This window comes from Physeter macrocephalus, chromosome 7 (assembly GCF_002837175.3).
Source record: "Physeter macrocephalus isolate SW-GA chromosome 7, ASM283717v5, whole genome shotgun sequence".
NCBI classification, from domain to species: domain Eukaryota; kingdom Metazoa; phylum Chordata; class Mammalia; order Artiodactyla; family Physeteridae; genus Physeter; species Physeter macrocephalus.
Genome location: NC_041220.1, coordinates 60978286 through 61004679, shown reverse-complemented (window position 1 = coordinate 61004679; position 26394 = coordinate 60978286). Strand labels below are relative to the sequence as shown.

Here is a 26394-nt window from a genome sequence, read left to right as displayed (position 1 = left end):
TCTGTTCAGATACTTTGGCCATTTTTTAAATTGTGTTATGTTCTTTTTATTAGTGGATTGTAAGAGTTCTTTATATATTAAAGATACAAGTCCCTTATCATGTAAGATTTGCTGATGTTTTTCTCCTATTCTATGGATTGTCTTTTCACTTTCTTGATGGTGTCTTTTGAAGCACATTTTTTAAATATTAAGTTGGATTTAACTATTTTTTTTTGTCATTTGTGCTTTTTGTGTCATATCTAAGAAACCATTTCCTAACGAAAGATCATGAAGATTTACTCCTATGTTTTATAACTTTACCCTTTACATTTAAGTCTATGATCCATTTTGTGTTTCATTTTTGCATATGATGAGGTAGAGATTCACCTTCATTCTTTTGCATGTGGAGATCTAGTTATCCCAGCTCCAATTACTGAAAAGACTATTCTTTGCCCATGGAAATGTCTTGAAATCCTTGTTAAAAATCAATTGACCATAAATATAAGGCTTTATTTCTGCACTCTCAATTTCATTTCAATGATCTGTATGTGTATATTCATGCAAATACCACACTGTCTTGACTATTGCAGGTTTATGGTAAGTTTTGAAATAAGGATGTGTGAATCCTCCAACTGTGTTCTTTTTCAAGACTGTTTTAGCTATTCTGTGTCCCTTGGCTTAATGCAAACCAAAAAGTATTTTAAAGTATCTCAACAAAATAGACCTGGTATTCTTCTGAGATAAGCTTTTTCTCCTTTCCTGGTTGAAATTGGTTATGTGGACATGCTCCAATGGTCACAGTTAAAGCTGAGTACGGATTCAAGCAGGGTGAGATAAGACTTAGCTGAGATTAGGCTCCCTTATAAGATTGATGTTTACAAATAAACACAAACCCACAACAATGACAGCTAGAGAAATTATACAAAAAATATTGAGGAAATTTCCCCAGTAAAACACAAATTTTTATCTATAAATAATTCTGAATGAAGGCAACAAAAGTCAGGGCAGCTTTTAATAAATTCTTCATATACAGGGGATCACATTCTTACTGCACCTATTTTATAATCAGCATATTTTCAACGTACTTACCATTCTAAGTGTTATGCCATATGGGTCAGCCCGTTATATATAGTTTTGTCAAATGATTACTTCATGTTTATGTTTCCCTTGCTTCTTTTGATTTCTTTCATTATATTTCTTAATTTCTCCTATCTTCCTCTATCCCAACTCTTGAGCACAGAATAAGTACTCAGTTTAACAAAACGCTGAGTATCTTTTGTGTGTATTCTTCTAGAGAGGTTCTGTGAGGGAAAGCAAATTTCTCCCTGCTATAAAATGGATGAAACTGCTGATCTAGTTTTGGCTAAGGGAAATCACTTTGCTGTAGTTGTCTTTCTTCTCCTTTTGTTCATCAGCTGGCTTTCTGTAATCTCTATCTTCTACGTTGGAATGGTCCTGCCATCTATTTTATCAAAGTTGAATGCAAATTATAGTTGGTATTCAGTTACTCAAAGTTCAGAATCTTTATCAGCTGTATTTCTAGGGTTCCGTAGATTATTGTTCCTGATTTCTTATAGCACAAATGCATTAAAAGAGGTTCTCAGCCTCTCTTCTAATGCTTCCTCTATAAAATCCCCATTTCATTCCCATGAGAAGGGTTGTATGAGAAGCGTTCCTCTTTATACAGTGCTATGGTGGGAGAATCATGTGTATTATCTAGTGGTGTGCTGGAGTGGCTTTTAGCGACTTTTGAGAGTCAGTTATTAGCATTTCTTTCCAACTCTGCCTTCATTGATGTCACATCAGTAGCTTGAAATTGATCACAGTGAGAATATTTATAGCATAGAAATTAGTAAATGCTATAATCAGTCGTTTTTTAAAAAAAGAGATGGTTGTTAAAAATTGTCCCCCACTATAATATAAAAAAACCTTTTACTTCTGTATTACTTTTTCTATTGCACCATAATATATGCCTCTTGACTGTAGCCACCTCTGGCTTTACTAGATGATCCTCTCAAGTCTGTTTTTTTTGTGTAGACAATAAATAAACATTTAAACCATAAAACCAAACACAAATAATAGAAGGGTCCAGACATAGATTTTGGTTTCAAGTTATTAATTTACTGCCAAACAGTTTGTGACAATCTCTTAAATAGAACAGAACTGAATTGAACTTGATAATAATGTCCACTTGCCCAGGATATACTAGCAATGTGATAAATATCCCTTCTTCCTATATTGTTTTCAGAGAAACCAGTAAAGATACACATTTTTAAAAATGCTTTATCATCAGTAAAGCATTACAAATTTTTGTCAATAAAAATGTCATTAAAATTAACTGAAAATACTAACAGAGTTGCAAACAAAAAATACTAGCTACTTTCAACTTTACCTGAAAAAAATTAGGTTTTATGGAAAGAAGTAACTTACAATAACAAAAATTTATCAGCTAGAAGTTATCTAGCCAAAGGTATTCATTATTTCAGGGGAAAATGTTGTTCTGCTTTTTAAAGGAAATTATTTTCCTGACCTATCCAAACATTAAAAAAAAAGTATACACAAAGAATTAGAAGAACTACTAGAATTTTTAAAAAATCACTGAGATACATTCCTTCTCTGTCTTCCTGATCTTCAGCTTCAATTGTTTGGGGCTGAGGTTTTTAAGTAAAAAAATTATTGGACTAGATCTGTGACTAATTGGGAGGGACACACTCCCATGGGGTGCAGAATATGGAGGGGGAAGGGCTATATGTTAAAATCACCTGAAGAGCTTTATCTTCCATGTAGAGTTTCTAAAAAATCTCTACCCATCCTGATGTTAAGCATCCCTATCTTGGTGAGTCATCGTTACTTGTGGGAGGTTTACTTCTCAGGCACAATGAGGCGGTGAACAGACTGAGAGTTAGATGACCTCCTAGTTTGTTCTAGCTCTAACATTCTATAACAAATACTTTTAGATGAAAATTTATTTATATTCACAGACTGCTATTCCCTCAGCAATCTTTACAAATCAATTCAGAAAGCAAGCAGCCAAGCTATTCTTGAAAATAAATCACTATTCAAGTGAAATCAGATAGCAGAAGGGAGTACAATTATTTATTTAGAAACGTATCTGAGGTTTAGATTTATTTCTTATTGATATACAATTCCATCAGTGAATTTCAAACCTGTGTATTATTAGGCAAATGCACATTTAACTTCCTATTTACATTTTAAAAGCATCACTAAAACATGAGTTTGGGTATTAGAACAATTTTGTCACTGAGAAACTGCATTAACTTATTCCCTTGCTGCGGGGCTCCCAGCATTGCTGTGACTGAATATTAAGGGAGTCTATGTTGTAATATTACTTCATCCTAGCTATTTACAAAATAAAATGTGATATGCAACATTAATGAGAAAAGGTGAATATAATGAAGAATGCAAAAAAAGCTGACTTTTCAAAAGTTTTCTTGGTAATTGGTTTTTCTTTCCAGCATAGGTTACTGCATATATATATACCATGCGCACGCACACACACACACACACACACACACACACACAGACACACACACACACACACACTGTAGTGTTCCAATAAAAATTTAACAATTGGCTCTCCGCGGGGAAGAATGCTTTGATTTGTAGAGTCGGCCAATTTCTATGTCTTAAATCCTGCATGGTAGATTTCAAGCTACAATATGAGGTCAAAAAACTCATAGTTGGATGTATACAAGTGGCTCTCATGAGCTGGAAGAGTCAACTCCAGCACATAGCTATTCTATGTCTCCACATGATGCACACAATACATCAGACACAAATATGTCATCTAATATATATTATACATATGATTTCTCAAAATTAAGCCAGGAATATTTTCCTTTAAAATCATGTCGTGAAAGACTGAATCCATAATCATTTTAACTATAAATTGTTTAAGCCAGTCAACTATAGTTTAGAGCATGCATAGAAGGTAGATAATTTAGTATTGTTACAGGTAGTTGGAATGGTTAAAAAATAGTTTGGCCTTCTCACATGCACATAGAGCCTACGTGGCATATTTTATAATTAATCATTAACATATTAAACTAAACAGGCGTGCAAAAGAAATTCAGGAATATGCATTTCTAAAAATGAATAAATCAAACAACCACCTGAAAGCAGCAAACCTTTATCTGAAGCATGAGCAAATGCCAAAAGCAAAAATTTATGTACTGATACTTGGTTCATTTATCTTCATGATGATTAATAGGGTGAAAAAATATTTACTGGCATAAAAACATACTGAATCGCATACTATATTAACGTTATAATCCTGTCCTGAATTCTGTCTTTGGAATAGCACCAAGAAACATGCTGAAGGAGGACCTGAGCAGCAATTTTCAAATATTTATCAAGCTACTATTATGTGCAAGGCACAACACTCAGGCACTGCATGATACACAAAGATGAATACATACCATCTTTCTTCTCAGTGAATTTCAATCAATAAGGGTAATAAGACTATGTTTAAAATACAGGTAATAGGGCTTCCCTGGTGGCGCAGTGGTTGAGAATCCGCCTGCCGATGCAGGGGACACGGGTTCGTGCCCCGGCCCGGGAAGATCCCACATGCCGCGGAGCAGCTGGGCCCATGAGCCATGGCCGCTGAGCCTGTGCGTCCGGAGCCTGCGCTCCGCAACGGGAGAGGCCACAACAGTGAGAGGACCGCATACCGAAAAATAAAAATAAAAAATAAAATAAAATAAAATATAGGCAATAGTAGGACCCATATGAAGAAAAGATCCTATTCTTTGGGAAGATATGAAAAGTCTTTTGGAACAGATATAAGAAATATTTTGGAACAAGGTGGTATTCAATGAGAGAATACTTATGAATGGGCAGCATTCCAAAAGGTGGGGATCCAGTCAAGAAAGACAATGGTAATACAGGACCCTAGAATGGGTGTAGCGTGAAAGGTGGAAAAACGTGGATTAGAGAGGGCTATCCATGTCAGGGAGAGGTTACTAGGCTTAAATTATAAGTGATGCAAAGCCACTGGAGGCACTGATCAGTGGAATTATTGCTCAAACCTATAGTTTTGAAAGATCAACTTAGTTAGAGACTGAAGTCTGGAAAATTATTTCAGGAAAACTTCAATCATAATGCTGTTAAAGGAAAGGCATGGTAATTAGATGTAAGACATCCAGCAAACAAAATTTTTAGGATGTAGAAAAAATGACTCAGTCATAAGGTGAGTATGGAGTAAAAGATCAATCAGGGGTTTCAGGCTGGGAGGCTAAGAAAATAGAGCTGCCATTGATAGAAATGGGAAAGTTGAGAAAAAATTTACTGCTGAGTGGGTGAATCTAAATAGAGAGGATGTGTTTGATTTTAAACAAATTGAATCTGAATTGGCAGCAAACTCATGCATTCTGGCCAATATTTTAATTTCTCTGTGACTAGTTATATTCATCATTAAATATTGTAGTGGAATGCATTTATTTTCCAGCCATTCCAGAAATAACAAACTGCTCTGTAAGCTAGTCCTCGGCTTTATTCACCTTAAATGTATTTCTTGCAAACTTAAAAAGGATTTGCTCGGTCAGGACTCAGATTCATGTATTCAGAGCATGCAGAAATTATTTATGTCAATAGCCTTAGACACTGCTCAGAAAAATTATCCAACACTTGGGATTAGTGCAAAAAATGAGCATGTAACTTTTTAATATCATACTTGAGCATTTTTTAACAAGCCCTCCTAAGGGGCATCTGACTGTTTTGAGGAACATAACTTTTTGGACTTAATATTCTCAACTGATTAGGGTCCAGATGTTTTACAACACTCGTAGAAAGCTGATAAAGTGAAACTCTGGTTTTTTTTTTCTGCCTGGTAGAAAAGATAACCACAAAGATAGGTCTGGTTGCCCTGTAGGACATTTACAAGTTTTGATTTAATTTAGTAATCCTAATTTCAGTGTTCTTTTTTCCACAGACTATGTAAATCCTAATTTCTCATATCTTCATGGAACTGTTATTCTGCCATTTCCCTCATTAATGAGTTAAAAGAAACTTCTTCATGCGATCACTTTATTTTTGCATAAGAATTATGGTTTTAATGATTAAAGAATTAGGTCTTAATAACATACAAACTTTGTTCCTTTACCAAATACTTAAACCTTTCTTCATATGGCAGACCATTCATTAATTAATGATTAATTGATCTCACTTGTACCATTTCTAATCCCATTTTTCCCACCCTGAGCTGTACAGTTTGCATAAAATGAATCATGGGAATAAGAAGACTTTTGTAGAAGTGTTGTGAAAGTATTGAAAAGAGAATTATGAATTTTTATGTCATCACAGATTAGCTGCTGTGGAGACCTGGTTGGGGCCAAGGGGAAAGTGGAGGAGGAGACGAGCAGAAGATGGGGTGTTCTGGAGTGGGTGGCATGATTCTGAGCTCTTTGCAAAAAGGAAAAAAGATGAATTAATGGTAATTTGAAATAAAGATGACACTCTGCTAAACTTGTCCAGTCCCAGCCTGAGACGCTAGGTCACCCTTCACTGGATCCTGGTATTTCATCTTCTTAATGATTTTAAGAAAATATGTTCTGGCCATTATGGGAATTCTTAAGGTAAGGAGTCTTTCTGCCTTAGCAGGTGGTATCTTGAGGCTGTAGGATTCAGTCTTTGGGTCCTTTAATCATCAGCAGATGGAACATGCAGGTAAGTCAGAAGCAGCTTCTACAGACCTGTATCGATATGGATGCTAGGCTGAATAAATACGGTGGGTAGACTACCAACCCCAATGACTCCCCTAACCCTCTTTGAGGAAAGGGAAGACTTGAGATAGAATTGGACCTTTCCTCAAATCTAGAGGTGAGAAACGCAGTTCATACAAGAATTGCATCTCTTTGGGCATAATAGTGGCTGTGGGTACAAACTAAAGAGCAGTTATCAGTGTGAAGAATTGATTAATTCATCCTACCTGTTTCCTGAAGCAACTTAAAGTGTATGGGAATCTCCATACCACTATGGAGAAGACTATGGAAGTTCCCTAAAAAACTAAATATGAAACTACCATATGACCCAGCAATCCCACTCCTGGGCATAGACCCTGAGAAAACCGTAATACAAAAAGGCACATGCACCCCAATGTTCATTGCAGCACTATTCACAATATCCAGGACAGGGAAGCAAGCTAAATGCCCATTGACAGATGAATGGATAAAGAAGATGTAGTACCTATATACAATGGAATATTACTCAGCCATAAAAAGGAACAAAATAATGCTATCTGCAGCAACATGAACCTAGAGACTGTCATACTGAGTGAAGTAAGTAAGGCAGAGAAAGACAAATATCACATGATATCACTTATATGTGGAATCTAAAAAACAAATGGTGCAAATGAACTTATTTACAAAACAGAAATAGAGTCACAAATGTAGAAAACAAACTTATGGTTACCAGGAGGGAAAGGGAGGGGATGGATAAATTGGGAGATTGGGATTGATATATATACACACTACTGTACATAAAATGGATAACTAACAAGGACCTACTGTATAGCACAGGGAACTCCACTCAAACCTCTATAATAACCAATATGGGGAAAGAATCTAAAAAAGGGTGGATATATGTATATGTATAACTGATTCACTTTGCTATACACCTGAAACTAACACAACATTGTAAATCAACTATACTCTGATAAAAAGTATAAAAAATAAAGATGGAAATGAAAAAAATAAAGTGCATGGGAAAAAATTATACATCAAAGGTAGGACACCAGGTCTACTTTCCTCTAAACTAATAATTTGCAGCCTACATTTTTGCCAGCATGATCTGAGTGTTGTTTAAATCTAAAGATATTCTCTTTCTATTCAAAGCATAAGTCTTAGGAAAAATATACTAGCATTAATAAGCATAAGTAAATTACCTCAAATAATTCTAAAGCACATTAGTAAGATCAGTAAAATATGTATATGTACAAATGTGTGTTAGATTCTGTAGATTGCAAACTGAAAGATTTTCTATGCTGACTTTAATTGGATCCCATCTTAGTTAAGACTTCAACTACGGTTACATCAGCCTTGGGAAGAGTGCAAACATTAGAGTGAATGAAGGAAAAGGTTTTGGCTGGAGGGATTCCTGAACTCTACATTGACTCGGTGGTCAAGAAGGCATTATGGCTCTGAATTTTGATGAGGCGCAGTTACCCTTTAACCAGCCCATGTTAACATTTCTTTAAGATTCCTTATTATCTTAAAATAAGTTCTGAAAGAACTCTTGTGCTAGGTCATTATAATCAGAATAATCAGAATGAATGCTACACTAAATATCAAAAGGAATAAAACTAAAATCATTTGAGGGAAAAACAGTCATGTGATATTAGTTCATGTGCTCTATTGGCAATGTTATTGACCTCAATCTCTCCTTAAGGCCAAGAAAAATACACGAGTATTGGTTTATTGGTTATTCACTGAGAGTGAGTACCTGAAGGAGAAGGCTGTCCTTTCACAACGCCGTTCTTAGTCTTTTCTTCTGAATTCATGACTTCCTTGTAAATAAGTTCTGTAAGAAACAGTTATCAGTGTTATAAAAATCAATTTTCTCCTTAACCCAAAGAGGAGATTCATTAGTTAATGACAAGTAATAACATGTTGATGGGGCTGAGTAAATTACAAACCAAGTGGAATTTCTTTACTCTTCTATTTCTACATTTTCTTGCAATAACACAGAGCCTGGCAAAAGTAGGTGCTCAATAAAGCATTTGACCAAGAAAATGTATGAAGAGTACACGTTACTTGTTTTCTGAATTCTTTGGGAGATTTCTGATGCATTCTAATTTTATCTCTTATGGATTTTAATGGCTCAGTTTTGAACTTCCATTTTTCTGTTATGTTCACTTCCTAAGAGATACACATATTCTTCTTGTGGCTTTAAATTGTTACTTTCTATCAGTTTTCCAACTCTTATTCATCCTTTTGCTAGATTTAAATCTTGGATTTGTAAAACTAAACTTGCACAAAATCCAACATTAAAAAATTATTATATTTATTCCCAAACTTGCATCCATTTCTGGCTTTTTCATTACTAGAATTAAAAATATGTACATCTTCATTACTTTTTTTTTTTTTTTTTTAGTGGTATGCGGGCCTCCCTCTGCTGTGGCCTCTCCCGTTGCGGAGCACAGGCTCCGGACGCGCAGGCCCAGCGGCCATGGCTCACGGGCCCAGCCGCTCCGCGGCATGTGGGATCTTCCCGGACCGGGGCGCAAACCCGGTTCCCCTGCATCAGCAGGCGGACGCGCAACCGCTGCGCCACCAGGGAAGCCCTTCATTACTTTTTACTTTATAGCTTTTAGCTACAAATTATTCTGTGCCATTCATTCGTGCTTTGCAATGGCTTACAATTTATATAATCATCATCCTTTACAGGTATTTCTTCAGTTTTTCAGAATTTAGTCTATGTCCATCCTCCTCAAGTGATATTTATACCCTATCACTTACTTAATCATGAACCCCTGAGTGCCTTCTGGTCCTTATTTAGATCAAATCTTTTTCTGTCTATCATTCTCATCTTTTTTTTTTTACTTGATCTACTGTTTATATGTGCTTATTTTTCCATACTCTCCAACATGACCTCTTGAACAGGGGATTCTCTTTACTAACTTTATAACACTTTTTGCTCATTCTTACTCTTTGATTTCCTCTTATATCTTCATTCTGGTATTTTCCTCAATTTTTTTTTTCTTTTCCAAACTTATAATTATTAATTCTTTCAAGGTAGCTCAAATGTTTCTTCCCTTCAGATCTCCCCTTTACGTTCCTCCTCATAATGACCTAATCGTGTTATAATCTGCATTTGGCTCTATCATATTTATTCTACTCTGTAGTTATTTATGTTAGTGGAACAATTCTTCTCTACCTTGTCTTACCCTATGACCTTGATCATGCAATATGTTTTTGAAAAAGTTTTCTTGAAAAAAAGTTAATTAATGTATTCATTCACTCTTTTCTTACTTTAAAGGAGAATAAGCTACTCAGATACAGGAATTTTCATTTAAATTCTCAAGTCCTATAAATCAAGTGAATTAATTCATATATTCACTATCTTTTATTCTATGATGACTAAAACCATCTCAGGCATAATTTTATCCATTTTATGTGATAATTTTATGTACAAACATGGAGTGTTTAAATCTGAAATTTTGAATTAAAGTTTGCCCTCCACCGTGACAAATATTTTGACAATCAGTACTATTTTTTATAAAGTGTCAGTAATTAATTCCTTTCTTTCTTGAGTAAATGCAATACTGTTATTAGTATGAAAAGACAGATGAAGTTTTAGGAGCTTTGAAAATGGTCAAGACGATAGCACTTAGAAAATCATCTGTTACTAAATTGTTTTAAAAGGAAAAGCCTTAAAGATGTTTTCTGAGTTTCAATAAAGCAAAAGCTACAATTATTTAAGCAGTAGGGTCACCTTTCCATTCTTCAATGGTGTGTTCTCTTTCATCCAGCTGTTTGTCGTATATCTGGGGTGGGGGCTGCAGAATAAAAACAAACAATAAACCTTCCGTAATAAACTAAAAATAACTAAACTCTTACAATGCACGAGAATATTTTGCTATTCCCTGATTTTAGTGGTGATCAGAATCTCACATAAATTGTGGAGCAATTACAGTGGTACAGAAGTTAAAATTTCCCCACAGACTTATGAAGGATTCATTTATATGCCAAATAAGCCAGCAGAATCCAAATCCTCAGAACTCACTTCCCAAAACCTTCTGATTCAGAACTCAAGTGTAAGCAATTAATATTCAGTCTTTAAAAAGCAAACAAGACACTTGATTACAAGGACCCAGAGGCTATTTCCTCCAGCACTAGCCCTATAATAGAACCCTACTAAAACTATCCCAGACTGATATGACTTTGTTCCAGTTTAGACCCCTGTGAAAAAGACTATTTTTTTTATTTTTTTCACATCTTTATTAGAGTATAATTGCTTTACAATGGTGTGTTAGTTTCTGCTTTACAACAAAGTGAATCAGTTATACATATACATATGTTCCCATATCTCTTCCCTCTTGCGTCTCCCTCCCTCCCACCCTCCCTATCCCACCCCTCTAGGTGGTCACAAACCACCGAGCTGATCTCCCTGTGCTATGCGGCTGCTTCCCACTAGCTATCCACCCTACGTTTGGTAGTGTATATATGTCCATGCCACTCTCTCACTTCGTCACAGCTTACCCTTCCCCCTCCCCATATCCTCAAGGCCATGCTCTAGTAGGTCTGTGTTTTATTCCCATCCTACCCCTAGGCTCTCCATGACATTTTTTTAAAATTCCATATATATGTGTTACCATACGGTACTTGTTTTTCTCCTTCTGACTTACTTCACTCTGTATGACAGACTCCAGGTCCATCCACCTCATTACAAATAACTCAATTTTGTTTCTTTAAAGACTCTTTAATACCTCTCAACAGATTGTAGTACTAGTCCCCAGTGTAAAGAAATATTTAGATCTAATCAATTTTTGTGTGTGTGTGAAGCATCATAAAACATCTTTATACATAGCTGTGTGCCCTATATTTAAATGGTTTAAGATATTTTCCCCCCTCAGGCAGAAGCAGCTGCCAGTTGTCTAGAGAGATGGGTCACCTTGAACCCCTGAGTGGCCCCTGAGTTAACCCTCTCTAGGTGAAATGATGTGACAGGACCTTTAGTCTAACATTGAATCAGCATACCTCTTGCTATGAGGAATTTGGACGTGGAAAAGGAGAAATTTTCACAAATCTAGGTGCCTTCCAGGAAGGAAGGTCTCAGATAGATTCCCTGACCTCTTCCTCCCAATGTTTGGACCTAGGGAAATCTATCACGGTGACATAGAGTAGCTCCAATTCAGCTCAAGTAACACGGAAAGAAAAAAATCTCTTGGAAAAATAGAGGCGAGAGAGAAGAAGTTGAGGAGGTATATTGGCTAATAATGGCTTCAGGGCAAAGAAGAGCTACAAAATGTCTGGTGTCATGAGACGGGGTCCTAGAATTCATGCTGTCCAACACTCCAAAAGCAGCCATTTTTTGTAAGAAACTAAGTTACTCAATAAAGTGACTCAGGTCTACTAGGACAGCATCCCTCAAAAATGGCTGTTGTAGGAACACTTCGAACAATACCTTCAGAGGCAGCTTCTGACTTCTGTGGAAGGTTCTTTGGCCTGGGAGCAGCACCCTAATACCACAATGGTTCTTTACTGCATGCAGAATCTCTGGTAGCCTGAATCATAACAGACATGAATACTCATCCTAGCCCTAATATGCTGGGGCAGCCTCACATACTACAGAAGTAGTTGGACATGAAAATAAAAGACTTTGATTAGTCGTGGTAGGGCAATTTAACACAATACTGAATTACTGAGAAACATCTACTGATGAGGCCAGACATTCCTTTACAACCTGTGATCGCTACTGGGACAGAAGGCTTTAAACCAGCTACTGGGATTCAGATGCAGCTGACTGAGTAGTCTTTACTGAAAGAGTTAAACAGAACAAGACCCCACCCTACCCCATGACACTAGTGAGGACGCAGAAACACTGACTGTGTAAAGTTAAGGGCACTTAAGGGATGATTGGGCACTGCCCCCGGGACCTGAATGAGGGAGGACCTTCTACCCCAAACTATAAAGAACTTCCCAATTATAGGAATATGATGATTTAATGAGTGAATGAGTAAAACGAAGTTATTTTTGAAAATCTGTGAAACTGTCACCTAAGTAAGCTAATGCAAAGCCAAACTTTGGTTATGTAAAGATGCGTCACCAAGTGGTAGGTTTTCTGCTTTGCCATCTCCTGAGCTTGTATAAAGCTGTGGTGAGGTCCTCGTCTAAGTGGGCCTTGTCCAGGTCCCCCACAGGCCAGGGTGCACAGCTCTCAGAGCTCACGCCCCACCCAGAGCTCTGTGCATTGTTGGCGCCTCTTCTAACAACAGACTCAGCTCAGGATCCTGTGTGGCTGACTTCTCCATGCAGTGGACTTTTCCATTCAAGTTTCAAAATTAAACATGGCTCAAGGGTATAGTTCCTGTCAAAGTTCGTAAATGTTATTTTCTCTTTGCAACAGAACTATTTGAGAGGTTTTCCTTGGATCTTCAGCATACAGCTGTTGCTGATGTAGAAAGCACGAAGTAATAGACTCTAACCACAAGCTACAAAGAAAGAAAGCAAACTACTGAGTCCAAGATTTCTCCTTTCAATAAACCAATGGGCTGCTTTAAACACACTTGCATTATAGTTATGGTTGAAAGGGCTACATGTTCAGGGTTTGTTTGGGTTTGTTTTTTTTTAAGAGAGGATTCAATCACCTGCAGTGGAAGAGTACTTCACATAAAGATGTCTTCTACATAACAATATAAAATAGTAATTGGCCAATAATCCAAAGAGAGTAATGTCATATTCAAACACATATATATATGTGCTCAGACAGCAATTGTCAGCATGCAGTGGTCTATAACACTCTCTGCCCCTCTCTGCTAAAGAGAAGCTAGTGGTCTACTGTTCTGTTGTTCCTTTTCCCCTCTTTATTAAACAGGAAGGATTCTCTCTTGCTAGGGAACAGTCTAAATGAAAAAGAAATGAGGAGTGGGTATAATGAGAAGGGCCCCAGAGAGTATTTTAGGAGAGTTTAGTAGATTAGAAGAATTTGAGATGTGAGAAAATTAAGGGTGAAAAGAAATTAAGAATAATTTATGGAGAGTTATTAGAGCTTATGATTTGCATGCTTTTGAATATTCTCCAAGACTGGAGATTCCCTTTCTATTATTTTGGAAGATTTGGGCTCTACTTCCCTGATTTAAATTCTTAGAGGAATTTATATGGATTGCATAAACAATAATGGATTAGATGTGCTTTATATTGATGGCACTATATATACATATACTATTTGTTTCAATTAAATAAGATAAACACATGGCCAAATACGAGTCACTATGAGTTAGTAAATATTAGAATTAATTAATTTATTTATTAAATTCATTCATTCAGTTAAGGTTTGGGGCACCTGGTATATGCTAAGCTATATTAGAAATTGAGATTTCAAAATTGAATAATGTGACTGCTGACCTCAAGGAGCTCACAATTTAGTGGGGTAAGACTTATGCAAAACAGATAATTAATACACAACATGATAAATAAAAGAAATATGTAGGTGGTATATGGGAGCAGAGTGAAGAAACTGTAACAAAACTGTAGCGAAACCTTTTTCTTTTCGGAGTAGGTGACACCTGTACTAGTTCAGTGAGCAAAAGACGTCTTGGATATTGACAAGATAAAAAGGGAAAGAGAAAAAGATGACTCTAGGCTACAGAAGCTAGAGAACAGAATGGTGGTGTTGGTAGTAGTTGTGGTGGTGGTGAGGTTGGTGGTGGTAGTGGTGGGAGGTGTGCTTCTCTGCTCGAGTGCACACACATGCAAAGAGAACTGGAAGCAGTTCTGTTATTATGAAATATAACTTATGTGGCCAGAAGTGACAAGAGATAAGAGCCGTGAATAGAGAAGTAGATGGGTCAGGGAAAGGCTGGATCAAGGATGGATTTGGTTACCATGATGGGAATGAAGACTTCTTCCTAATGGGGGAGAAACCACTGAAGAATGCAATAGAATGGTATGGCCAAATTTACAGCCGGATTGAAGAAAAACACAAACTGAATTCAGAGAGAAGAGTCAGGGAGCTGCTGGATGATCTAGAAAAAAATTAGGGGCTTCCCTGGTGGCACCAGTGGTTGAGAGTCCGCCTGCCGATGCAGGGGACACGGGTTCGTGCCCCGGTCCGGGAGGATCCCGCATGCCGCGGAGCGGCTGGGCCCGTGAGCCATGGCCGCTGAGCCTGCGCGTCCGGAGCCTGTGCTCCGCAACGGGAGAGGCCACAACAGTGAGAGGCCCGCTTACTGCAAAAAAATAAAATAAAAAATAAAAGGTCTGACTGGGGTAGGGAAGGTAAAAATGGGTAGAAAATATAGATTCAAGAATACTTTATAAATATTAATAAATAAAATTGGTAGAATTTTGTTTTTGATTGAATGTGATGATGGGAAAGAAGAATGACTCCCAGATTTCTAAGCTGAATAGCTGGACAATGTCAATACTAGGGGAGCCAACTAAAAATATAGAATGGAAAAAGGGAAATGAGCCTAAGTGCTATGTTGGCAGAGATGTCTCTTTGATAATCAAATATATGATCTGATGTTTACAGGAATGCTGTTGGCTAGAGATGAATAGATTTGAGACTATCAGCAAGAGGGGTTTGCTGAAATCATGGCAGTGGATGAGGTCACCCATGGAGAGTATGCAGGTAGGAAGAGTACAGGGCCGAAGTGGACCCCTAACAGACACCAGAGTTTAAAGGTTAACCAGAGGAAGATAGGTCAAAGAAGGAGGATGAGGGGGAGGAGAAAGGAACATTTACAGAAATCATGGAGAATGAGAATATTACAATGTTATAGAAGTGATCAGAGAGTTTCAAAAAGAGGAACTGGAATTTTCTTGGAAATGAAACAAATAAAGCTTTTGGCTTTCAAGGCACCAGAAAGGCATGATAGAAAACATGCTTCTGAAATCCACAAAGGTTTCCAAACCTCTGAATTGCCACCACACCCAGAAAGATACAGGTCACCTTTTGGTGGGGGACATCAATATGAGCTAGCTCCTAAAACACTGGAACAATATAGAAGAAATATCTTTAACGCTAACATGGATATGGGATATGAATAAACAAATAAACAAAAAGGAACTGCAGAACAGATTGTGACACTGAAAAAAAAAAAAAGGTAGTTATATGCTCTCAGATCTGCTCTCCCAACTATCTTTGAGGGCTTGATAAAGGAAGAACACTCTTCTCCAATTAAGGGAGGCCACTTTTTTTTAGAGAAGATACTATATGCTAGGCTCTTTATATATACCCTTATAATCCTCAGGTCAGGAAACTAAGATTCAAAGAAATTTTAAAAAAATATCTTGAAGTCACATAGCTAATTAATGATAGAAATTTGACTAAAAGTTTAATTTAATTTAAAGAATTTAAAGAATAATTCAGAGCAAATAGTAATTGAGTTGAATGTAAAGTAAGGGATAATGAAACAGTATCTAAACAATATTTAAATCAAAATCTTTATAAAACAAGAAATAGAAAAATAAGCAAATAGGGTGACTGTATGTCTAAATTTGCCCAAAACAGTCCCTGTTTGTACTTGCTGTTCTTGCAGTTATTAATAGCCCTCAGCTCCTTCACTCTTATAAGTGTTGGGATGATAATTATGTGAGCATCCTACATGGCAATGTTGAAACATGCATATTAGGGATCTAAGTTATACGGCAATGGGAGGATGGAGAAAACACTGAATTGCAGCATTTTTCTACCACTGGAGTCTCAACAATTGCAGCTGTATCCTTTCCTGCTCTAGGACATCATGTTAGCATTTACTTCCATTTTCTCCTCTTTTAGGAATGTAAAACTCAGATAAAAAATATGGCTCTTGCCAAAAAATACATAAAAGAGTACAGTTCTACATAAGAAAATTAGGATTGAGGAATATGGATTTTGGGGGGCATTCTCTTGAGTTCTTACTGCTGGACTTGATTTCTTGACAAAAAGATCTTTTTAATCAGTATCTATTCAAATTCCTGATTCTCCCAAGGTGGAAGTTGTTCTCTCTTGCGACTTCATTTTATATCATATGTTTAAGTGATACTTCTTCACTAAGTAAAATGTATGAATTTATTCTTTCCTTAATCTTCAAGATAATCCCGTTTTCAACAGCATCATAGAATGTTAGTGGTGGAAGAGAGTTGAGAGATTATCTAGTGCCACCCTTGTTCAATTTGCAAATGAGAATATGAAAACTCAGAGATCATAAATGATTTGCCCATGGTCATAGAGTTAATTAGTGGCAGACTTAGGGATAAAATGTATGATTTCTTATAAGGAAAGATGGAATGAAGGAATTCTTAGGGTTAAAGGTGTGCTAAACTGAATAATTCAACAATCACAAAAGATTTTCATTAATGACAAATTTGAGCCTACCACTCTGATTTCTGCTCCAATTTTCTGTCAGTCTACACATGTAGCTAGACTTGGCAATTATCACCCAAGCAGTCAACACATATTCTGATATGCTTTTTGTTAAAATATCTTGGACAACAACAGGACATCTACACATATGAAAGAGATGAGAACCAGATATGAAAAATCTAAATTGTACATAGTTGTTCCTTTTATTCATCTTTGAGCCCTGAATTAACATTTTTTCCATATCAGTCATGTTCTGACCATATGATAATCATCAAGATGTTGGTGTTTGTTTTCTGCTTCTTTTATCCTAATTAAGCATACAATATGGTTTTGTTCTACTTTTTCTCTGTGTGTGTTTGCAGTCTTGTTGAAAATGTCAATGAAAGCTTTAAATAGCATTGTCTTTCTGTGTGTGCATTCTCTATTAATTCAGCAGCTGGATCAAAGAAAATGATATTATGTCCTATTGAAACACGCTTTGTTTTTTCTTATTAACCTTTGCAATTTGAGGATTGCCAAAAGATGTGTGATTCAACCAAAGCTTGAACAAAGAAGACTGAATTTTAGTACAAAGTTAAATCACAAAATCTGTTTAAGGAAACGTGCAAAATTCAATTTTAAATTTCCCTGACCCTACATATATAGAGTAAGTTTTCCAAAAGTATTTAAAATTTCTGATGCATACAACGTCTTAAATTTTTAACCTCCTGATTGGAAAATAAACATTTATATAGAATACTTTTTTATATAACACTAAATTGTTTGCCTCTTTCTTTCCTTCTTTCTTTCTTCCTTCCTTCCTTCCTTCCTTCCTTCCTTCCTTTCTTTCTCTCTTATTTGGCTAATGACACCATTTAGTACGTTCTATTTTTTTCTAAAACTTTATATTCTCTGTAGTACCAAGAACAGTTCATTATCCACAATGAGGTTCAATGTTCGCTTAACAGTCTTACGAACAATCTGCCAAGTTAATAAAAGTATAATAGCAATACACACAATCATCAAAATAATTGACTAAAAATAGTTATTTTTCAGTGTTACAATGTTTCTCTATTTTGTGACCTTACTATGCAGTAAACAATGACTTGGTTTCCAGTCACCAAAAATTTAATTGCCTCTAAAAGTAAACAAAGAGAAACTTGTAATACACATCAGCTGATTTTTAAAAATTGCTTACACAGGTTTTAGGAAGTATGTCTGTGCCCTTGAATAGAAATTAAACTATCTAACACTACAGATGAAGCAAATGCCCTTTAAAAGTCTGATGAGTTGAAAGTACTCCACAATAGGGGGATAAAAGGTTAATAAAATCTGTCTCTGGAAGCTAATCTGATTAATTCTTTTTTTTAAAGTTATCTTGCATTGGGTCCCCAAGGAGGGCCCAAGAAGGGGATTCACGTGCAGGTGATCATTTGAAGACGTGCTCTCGGGGGCATCCTGTAAGGGAGGGAAGGAGGACGGACAGGGAAACATGAATGACACTACAATTAATGACCTTAAGGAGAACTGTTTCAGTGCAGAAGTCAGACTGATCTGTGTGAAAGAGGAAGTGTGAGGTAAGAAATATGACTTAATGACAACTTACGAGACTTAGGACTACTTATGAGACTGGGTAACATCACTGAGAAGTATTTTGCAGGGGATGGTGAAGAACTGAGAAGCTTTGGCAATTTGGATTTAAAGGGGACTGAGGGAGACGTGTAGAATGACTCCTAGGGATTTGGTTCAATCACCTGGGTGGAAAGTAATGCCATGGATTGAAAGGTGTGATGTGCGGGAGGAGAAGGAATCAGTTTTGGGTGACAGGGGATATGTCCAGTTCAAAATTCAACATGTTAATTTTGAGATACCAATCTAAATAATAGTTATTGTTAGATTTATAGATCTGGAACTCAGGACGGCCATATGTAACAATGCATAGATTTGAAAGTCATTTGTAGTAATTAAAATTAAGGATTGGTCAAAGATACCAAAAATTCCCATGGAAAAAAGAAAATAGGGCTATAGGAGAGGACTCCTGGGATCCCCAATTCTAAGGGAGGAGAAAGCAACTCAGACAGCAATAGTGACTGGAGAACAGGAATGCTGTCACCACAGTAATCAGTGGGGAATGTATCAGAAAGGAGGACATTTTCAGCCTATTCAAATGGCAAAGATGCATAAGATGCCAATATTCTTTGGACTTGGGCCCTAGGAGGGCACTGGTGATCTTAGAGAAAGCAATTTCAAGGCTTGAGAAACGAACTAGAGTAATTGTGAGTAAACAAAGTCTAATTCTTTACAGAAACCTGGCTATAAAGGTGGAAGGTACTTCCATTGCTAATAATGTAGTAAAAAAAAAAAAAAAAAAAAATGACTGATTCTTCTTTAAAATGAAGGCAGCTAGAGCATGTTTATCCACTGTATTGTGATGCTGCCACCTTGTGGTTGGAAAAAAGACAAACATTAAGTATGAGTTCATCATTTTAATCAAATTGCTCTCACCCTTGGGTTCTCCACTTTGGTTGCATGTTGAAATCATCTGGAAGTCTTAAAAATGCTGATGCCTGAATCCCACCCCCAGAGATTTTTATTTACTTTGCCCGGAGTGAGATCTGGGCAACAGGTATTTTAAAACTCCCCAGGTAATTCTAATGTGCAGCCAAGATTAAGACCTCTGTTCTAACTCCTATACAGTAATCAAAGCAAGTTTTGTCATTTGCCTAAGTATGCTTCATGTGTATAGATGAAAGAGAAAATATTCAAGAGAAAGTAAATGATTTCCTCTCAGTCTTCAATGATATCTACTTCTTGGGAGAAAAAAAATGTTTTGTGAACAGAAATCATCATGTGCTATGGTTTTGAAGAACAGGAACAGAGAGATTTGTGGATTATAATCAAAGTGGACACCAGATTTGTATCTCTTAATCAGATTCAGCCTTTGTCAAAAGAGAGAGAGGAGAACCCTGAGTTTCTTGAATAAGTCACAGAACTCCTCACAGGAACAATGGAAAGAGCACGGAACTCAGAGCACCCTTGACTCTGATACTAGGAAGACAAGTGACCTTGGGCAAGTCACTTAATTTGCAATGAGTCTTAATTATCTGGAAAAAGTTTCACATGCTGCTTTATTCCAGAGGAAACTAATTTCAAATGTATAACAGGTAATTCAACACACCTCTCTTGAGAACTTGTAATGTGCAAAACATTGTACTATACTTTGTTACATTTAGAAAGCACTAATGTTGTTTGGAGACACCACAGCACTAAGTGACCAGAGGAAATTTTAAAAGCTAGTAATGCAAATTGTAATTATAATGTGAACTGAATGTAATTTAAAAACTTAATTTAATAATGTTCCAGTAGCTTAACAAGGAAGTTAAATTCAGTTTTCTCTATTTTTCTCTTCTATTCTACAGCTTTCTCAGGTATTAGGTCACAAATATATTAGCTTTATACCATCAAAAAGTTTAATCATATCTTGAAAATGGAAATTCTCTTTACTGTTCCTTGGAAGTTAAATTTTTCTATGGTTCTTTAATTGAAAAGGCTGAGTAATCGCACCATCAATCACCCAGTGTCCAAGCCATAAATTTTTTTTTATTCATTCATTTAACATATATTTATTAACCAACTACTATATGCTATGTAATCCTTGAATCCTACCACCCTACACCTTAAATCTAATCATTTATAAGTCATGTTGATAGCTAGCTTCTAAAAGTCTCTTAAATCTTTTGCCCATGTCTATTCTCAGGACACCATCAGTTCTAACCTATGTTACTACAGATTTATCCCCCTGCTTTACATTTTCCTTGTCTCTACTCCAGTCTCACTTTGCATATAGAGTGATCTTTCAGAAGTTCAAATCAGATAATGCTGCTGTTCTGCTTGCTAGGTTTCTTTTATTTTTAATGGAAGTATAGTTGATTTACAATATGATATTAATTTCAGGTGTACAACATAGTGATTCATAATTTTTATAGATTATACTTAATTTAGAGTTATTATAAAATATTGGCTATATTCCCTGTGCTGTACAATATATCCTTATATTATTTATTGTATATATAGTAGTTTTGTTTTGTTTTTTTTTTAACATCTTTATTGGAGTATAACTGTTTTACAATAGTGTGTTAGTTTCTCCTTTACAACAAAGTGAATCAGTTATACATATACATATGTTCCCATATCTCTTCCCTCTTGCGTCTCCCTCCCTCCCACCCTGCCTATCCCACCCTCCCACCCTGCCTATCCCACCCTCCCTATCCCACCCCTCTCATGGTCACAAAGCACAGAGGTGATCTCCCTGTGCTATGCAGCAGCTTCCCTGGCTTGATATATTGATTTGCATGTCTGTCTTCCTAGCTAGATCATGAGCTTCTCCAAGACGCATTGTAAAACGCAAGGTATAAGTAAGTCAAAGAAGACCATATATACACCTGCGTTTGCCTCCCCATACAGAAGACACTGCTAACAGTTGACTGGGGAAGGGAATGGGGGTAGGAGAGCCTTTGCACCAGGAACCCTTTGATATTCTCATTTTGAACGGTTGTGCATGGAAAAGAACACACATAATTCAAGAAGAAAGACGAATGCCCACTTCTCGGGGTCGGAAGCACCCCTAACCCGGAGACCCCCCTCAGCCCTGCGCTCGCACCCCGCAGCTGCCCAGCCGCGGGCCTCCGCGCAGACCCGACCCCACTCACCCTTCGCGGCCACAGACGGAGCGTAGGCGGCCGGGGGAGCCCCGCAGCGGGAAGCCCCGCAGCCGCAGCGCGCCCGGGCGGAACATGGCGAGGTCGAGGCCATAGGGCGAGGGCGCGGGCGCCTACTCCCAAGCCAGCAGACAGCCGGGGCGGCGGGGCCGGCGGGAGGCGGTGGGACCCTCCCCCCGGCGAGGGGCGGGCTTCTGGCTCCGTGCGCTGCCCGCCACTCAGCGCCCGCTACAGCCGCCGCGCGAGGGCACTGGCCGGAAGCCCCGGGGCCAAGAAGGTGAGTTTCGGGGAACCCGGGAGGTACTCAGCCCTCCTGGCCGCGGGGCTTCACCTCAGCCCCTAATCAAGCTCTGCGGTCTGGGCGAGGCACCTGGACGGCCCTGAGCCTCGGTTTACCCGCTTGCGAATCGCCTAGACGACGGTACTGCCTAGGTGTCAGGATGAGATAACAATATTGGGTTGCATTTATGGAGCCTTCACTCGCTGCCCTGTACTGCGCGAGTGCTTCATGCAAATTATCTCCTCTTCACGTTTATTCCCATTTTACAGGTGAGGAAACTGAGGCTCAGAGTCCGTCAGCTAGCTCAGGGTCACCGGTCTAGTCCAGGTGGAGCAGGGGTTTGAAGTCCAGCCTTCGGACTCAGGCCGCGCTCACATTTCCTGCCCTTCGCCCGCCCGCACCTCTACAGCTCTTCGACTCAATGGCCCCAGTGCTCGTGCCCCTCGTGTGTTTGGGAAGGGCCGTTGCCTGGTCTCCCAAGCCTCGGACTGGCCTGAAACCGGTTCCGGGCATGGACACCCCTAGACCCACGGCGGGGATGGAGGATGGGCTGCGCGGAGCTGGGGGTGGGGCCTCCGCCTCATCTCACGCCGCAGTCTGGGTCTCCTGGCTCCCCTTTCCCGATCTGCTCGCCAGCTGTCGCCCTATTCCCCCATTTTTACGCTGCATGTGTGTGTGGTGGGGAGAAGGGGTGACAAAACAAAATTAGGAAACGGGCATGAACTTGGACGCGGGACATCTCCAAACTCCTCGAGGCAACCCGCCTGTGCTCCCTAATGCAGAAGAGAGGGTGGGGAAGGAAGGGGGGGATGTGCACCACCGTTTTATTTAGTAATACTAAAAAGATAGGAACAACCAAGATGCCCTGCAATAGTGGGCTCCGTAAATAAAGTGCATCCACTTAATAAGTTATTAGGCAGCCAATTAAAAAGCTAAGTATGGGAACAAAGTGCTTTGCAATGTTAAGTTACAGAAGGAGATATATCACGGACTGATCCCAACTACATAAAAATATTTATACACACACTGTAAGGAAGGGCACAATAATGGTAGTAGTTACATAAGATGTGGAATATAGGTTTAAAACTCTTAACAAAAAATATTTTGCTTATGTTTTTCCAATTATAAAGGTAAAATATGGGCATTGAAGCAAACGAGCATGGTAAAAAGAAAAAGAAGCAAAGAACATTGTGCTGACTTCTGTCTCTGAACTTTCTCTAATACTATGTTCACTTTTACAGTTCATTTTTTTTAAAGGCTTTTACAGATATGCTGTCCCTGTTCTATTTTTCCTGACCTCTGCTCTTTGCAACACCAAGATTATTATATGAGAATCCATGTTAATGTGTACCTGGGAGTTAAAATGTTAGTGGGGCAGAGCTAACCTCACCTCTCTGCTCAGCTAAAAGGTGCATTTTAAGAATTCATTTAACTGCTACAGAGGACACCTCCAATTGCTTCTTTAATCCAAAAGAGCAGTCCTGGTGGCAATTTCAGGCAGATGGACCTCTGGCAGCTTCCTGCCATAGGGTGAAGTTGGTCTACTCCTCTGTGTATGAATAGAGGTGCCCTGAAGCCAGATCTTAAATCCAAGAGGTCTAGATACTGTTATCTGCAAAAAGAGGGCATAAATGCCTCTCAGAGATCACCATCAGATCCAAGGCAGAGTCACTGCCACACTGAAAGGGAGGATGGAATGAAAATATAAATATACTGCAAATAATTTACAGTGCTCTTTATTTTACACAGTCCTGTCATTCTAGAGCTGGCTTTAGATCATACAGGTGTAGCAGTTAACTGAGGTGGTAAGTCTGGCAGTGAAGGAGGGGCTAAAAGATGCTCTGAATTCAAATATTGATAATTTAGTTATTTTGCTAATGGCTGTTTAGAAAACTGGCAAAACTTAAAATGTTGGACAAACATCCAGATAACAGATCAAAATGCCTTACATTTACTTGGTATCATGAAGGCAACAGTCAAAATGTGCACTGTCATTTTCTTAAAATCCTAGCTAATTTTCTATTAAGGAGTATCATCTTTTTCCTCCTTGTCAGGACCAAGCTTATAGCATATGTGAGGTAAGTGCCATTTTCAAAACAGTCCTGTCCATCTGCTAACTCTTGGCATATTTTATTAAGGGCCTACTCTTTGTTAGGTGCTGTATGAGGTGATAGAGATAGAGCCTCAAGCATCTTACAGCCAAACAGAGGTGACAGGAAAGTAACCAGATACTGCAGCACAGGTGATGGATGCAGGAATAGAGGATGTATGAACTTAAGCAGGAGACAAAGGAGGATGTAATCACGAATAAGAGTAGGTCAGGCAAAGCTTTGCTCTGGCAGCAATGGAAGATAGTTTAGAGTGGGCTGGAGTGAATTGGAGACCATTTCAATAGCCCAGCGGCAGTGAGGATGGGGAGACATATGTGAGATGTGTTGAATAGATATGCTTGGTGTAACCCTATGACATATTGGAGGTGGGGGCTAAGAGACTAACCTATAACACCCAAATTGTGTGTTAATGGTTTTCCCCTCCAGAATTGTTTGATGTGTAGTATTAAATCTGATGAAGTTAACCTGGTTAACTTCACTGAAATGTGTTAGATTTTCAAGATGCAATTTTAGAAAGATGATGATACCTCTGATTCTCTCTTCTATGTCCCTCTGCAACATTTACTTGTTACACTGTACTGTGATAATCTGTTGACCTAATGGCCTTCCCCAAGGTAGCCAGACTTGGAGACTTCTTGAGGGCAGGGACCATGTCTTATTCCAGCGTTTACCCCTCCTGCCTAGAACTGGACCTGGCATGTGGGAAGGTCTCAACGAAAGCTGAAAGTTTAAGTCATTTTCATATTTTGAAAGTCCAAAATGAAAAGAGCAAATTTCATTTTATGGAGGGAGTAGGGAGAGAGGTGAGAACCATAGACTACATGAACATTTCTTCTACATTCAGCTAAAATTCATCTTTAGATATAAAGCATGGAGAAATAACCAGAGTCAGGAGCTCTGTCAAAATAGTGTTTATGGTTAACAGAGCTGGGCTCCATTCCACTTCCCTCCACAGGAAAATGGAGATGTGGTGGAGATAGTGGCCTGGTACTTAGCCTCAGGGCAACCGCTTCTAATGTACCTTCCTGGGCTGCAGCTATGACTGGTTAGAAGGGGCAGCAGGAGCCTTTCCTCCCCCATTCATGCACTGCTGTGTGTCCAGCTGTAGGCAGGGCTGAGAGGAACTGGCTGGTATTTTCAACAAAAGGCTGTATCTTCAACTAATGCAGTCTGTACAAGAGGGATAGGGATACCCATGGGGGTGTTTGAAGTTTTTATAAATCTCACGGAAGTTCTCTCTGAAAAAATGACACTTGACCAAAGACCTGAAGAAAATCAGAGGGCGAGCCATTCAGGTATCTGGGGAAGCACTTTGTAGACAATGGAAACCATAGCCTTGGATAACTGCTCTGGATGCAACCTTGTATTCAGATTATGGGTGAGCTGACTAGAAAGGTGGTAAATAGAGACTAGGTTAGGAATTTAGAAGGTCTGATGTCTGCTTTTTCACTTACTGAGCTCTATGATCTTGAGCAAGTCACTTAGCCTCTCTGAACCTCAGTTTCCTCATTTATAAAGTGGGAATAAAAACTATCTGCTTTGCCTAGCTCCCAAAGTTGTTAAGAGTACCAAATGATAACGTGTCCGTGAACATGCTGGAAAATGTAGGGTATAATTATAAAATGTTGTGTCCAATAGGATTATGTCCAGTGGCTCACAAACAAAAGAGGTTTATTTTTCTCACCTAACGAGAGGCCTAGCGGACGGTCACCATCCACGGCCTCTGCAGCTACTCCAAGATGTCATTAAGACACCAGGCTGTGGTTTTCAGCACAGGTTTAGCGTGTGGCTTTCAGTGGCATGGTTGCAAGATGATGGCTATACCTCCAGGGCTTAAGTTGACATTCCACACAGGACAGAGAAAAAGTGACAAGAGGGAAGGGAGTGGGCATCTGTATCAGGAAAGCAAAACTTTTCTAGAAATCTTTAGCAGACTTTCACTTATTTCCCATTGGCCACCACTGTGTCACATGGCCACCCCACTCAGCAAAGGAGCCTGAGGATTTTTTTTTTTTAAGTTGGGGACATTGTCTCCCCAAACAAAATATATTAGCAAACAAGAGGAGAAAAAAATGCACATTAGGTGACTAGCAGTGTCTGCCACAAATCTTGAAAAACCAAAATAACCATTATGGAATCAGCACTTTAACTACAATTTGAGCACACAGGCCTCTTGGTGGCGGCAGCAGCAAACCTAGCGTCCCACGCCCGTCTCTGTTGTCCGCGCCAACAGCCGCGGCTCGCGCCCGTTTCTGGAGCTCCTTTACTCGGTGCGCTTAATCCCCTCTCCTCTCGCACC

The 26394-nt window shown here is 38.5% G+C and overlaps 1 protein-coding gene across 1 annotated transcript in view; it reads right to left on the bottom strand.

Moving 5' to 3' along the window:
• The window catches only part of MAPK10 (mitogen-activated protein kinase 10), a 361101-nt gene that overhangs the window by 3512 nt on the left and 331195 nt on the right, over positions 1-26394 (bottom strand). Inside the window, exons 12-13 of the mRNA XM_055086019.1 lie at positions 10432-10495; positions 8440-8517 (exon numbers count right to left, since the gene is read on the bottom strand). Of these exons, the coding sequence (XP_054941994.1) occupies positions 8440-8517; positions 10432-10495 (142 nt within the window). The remainder of the gene's footprint in view (positions 1-8439; positions 8518-10431; positions 10496-26394) is intronic.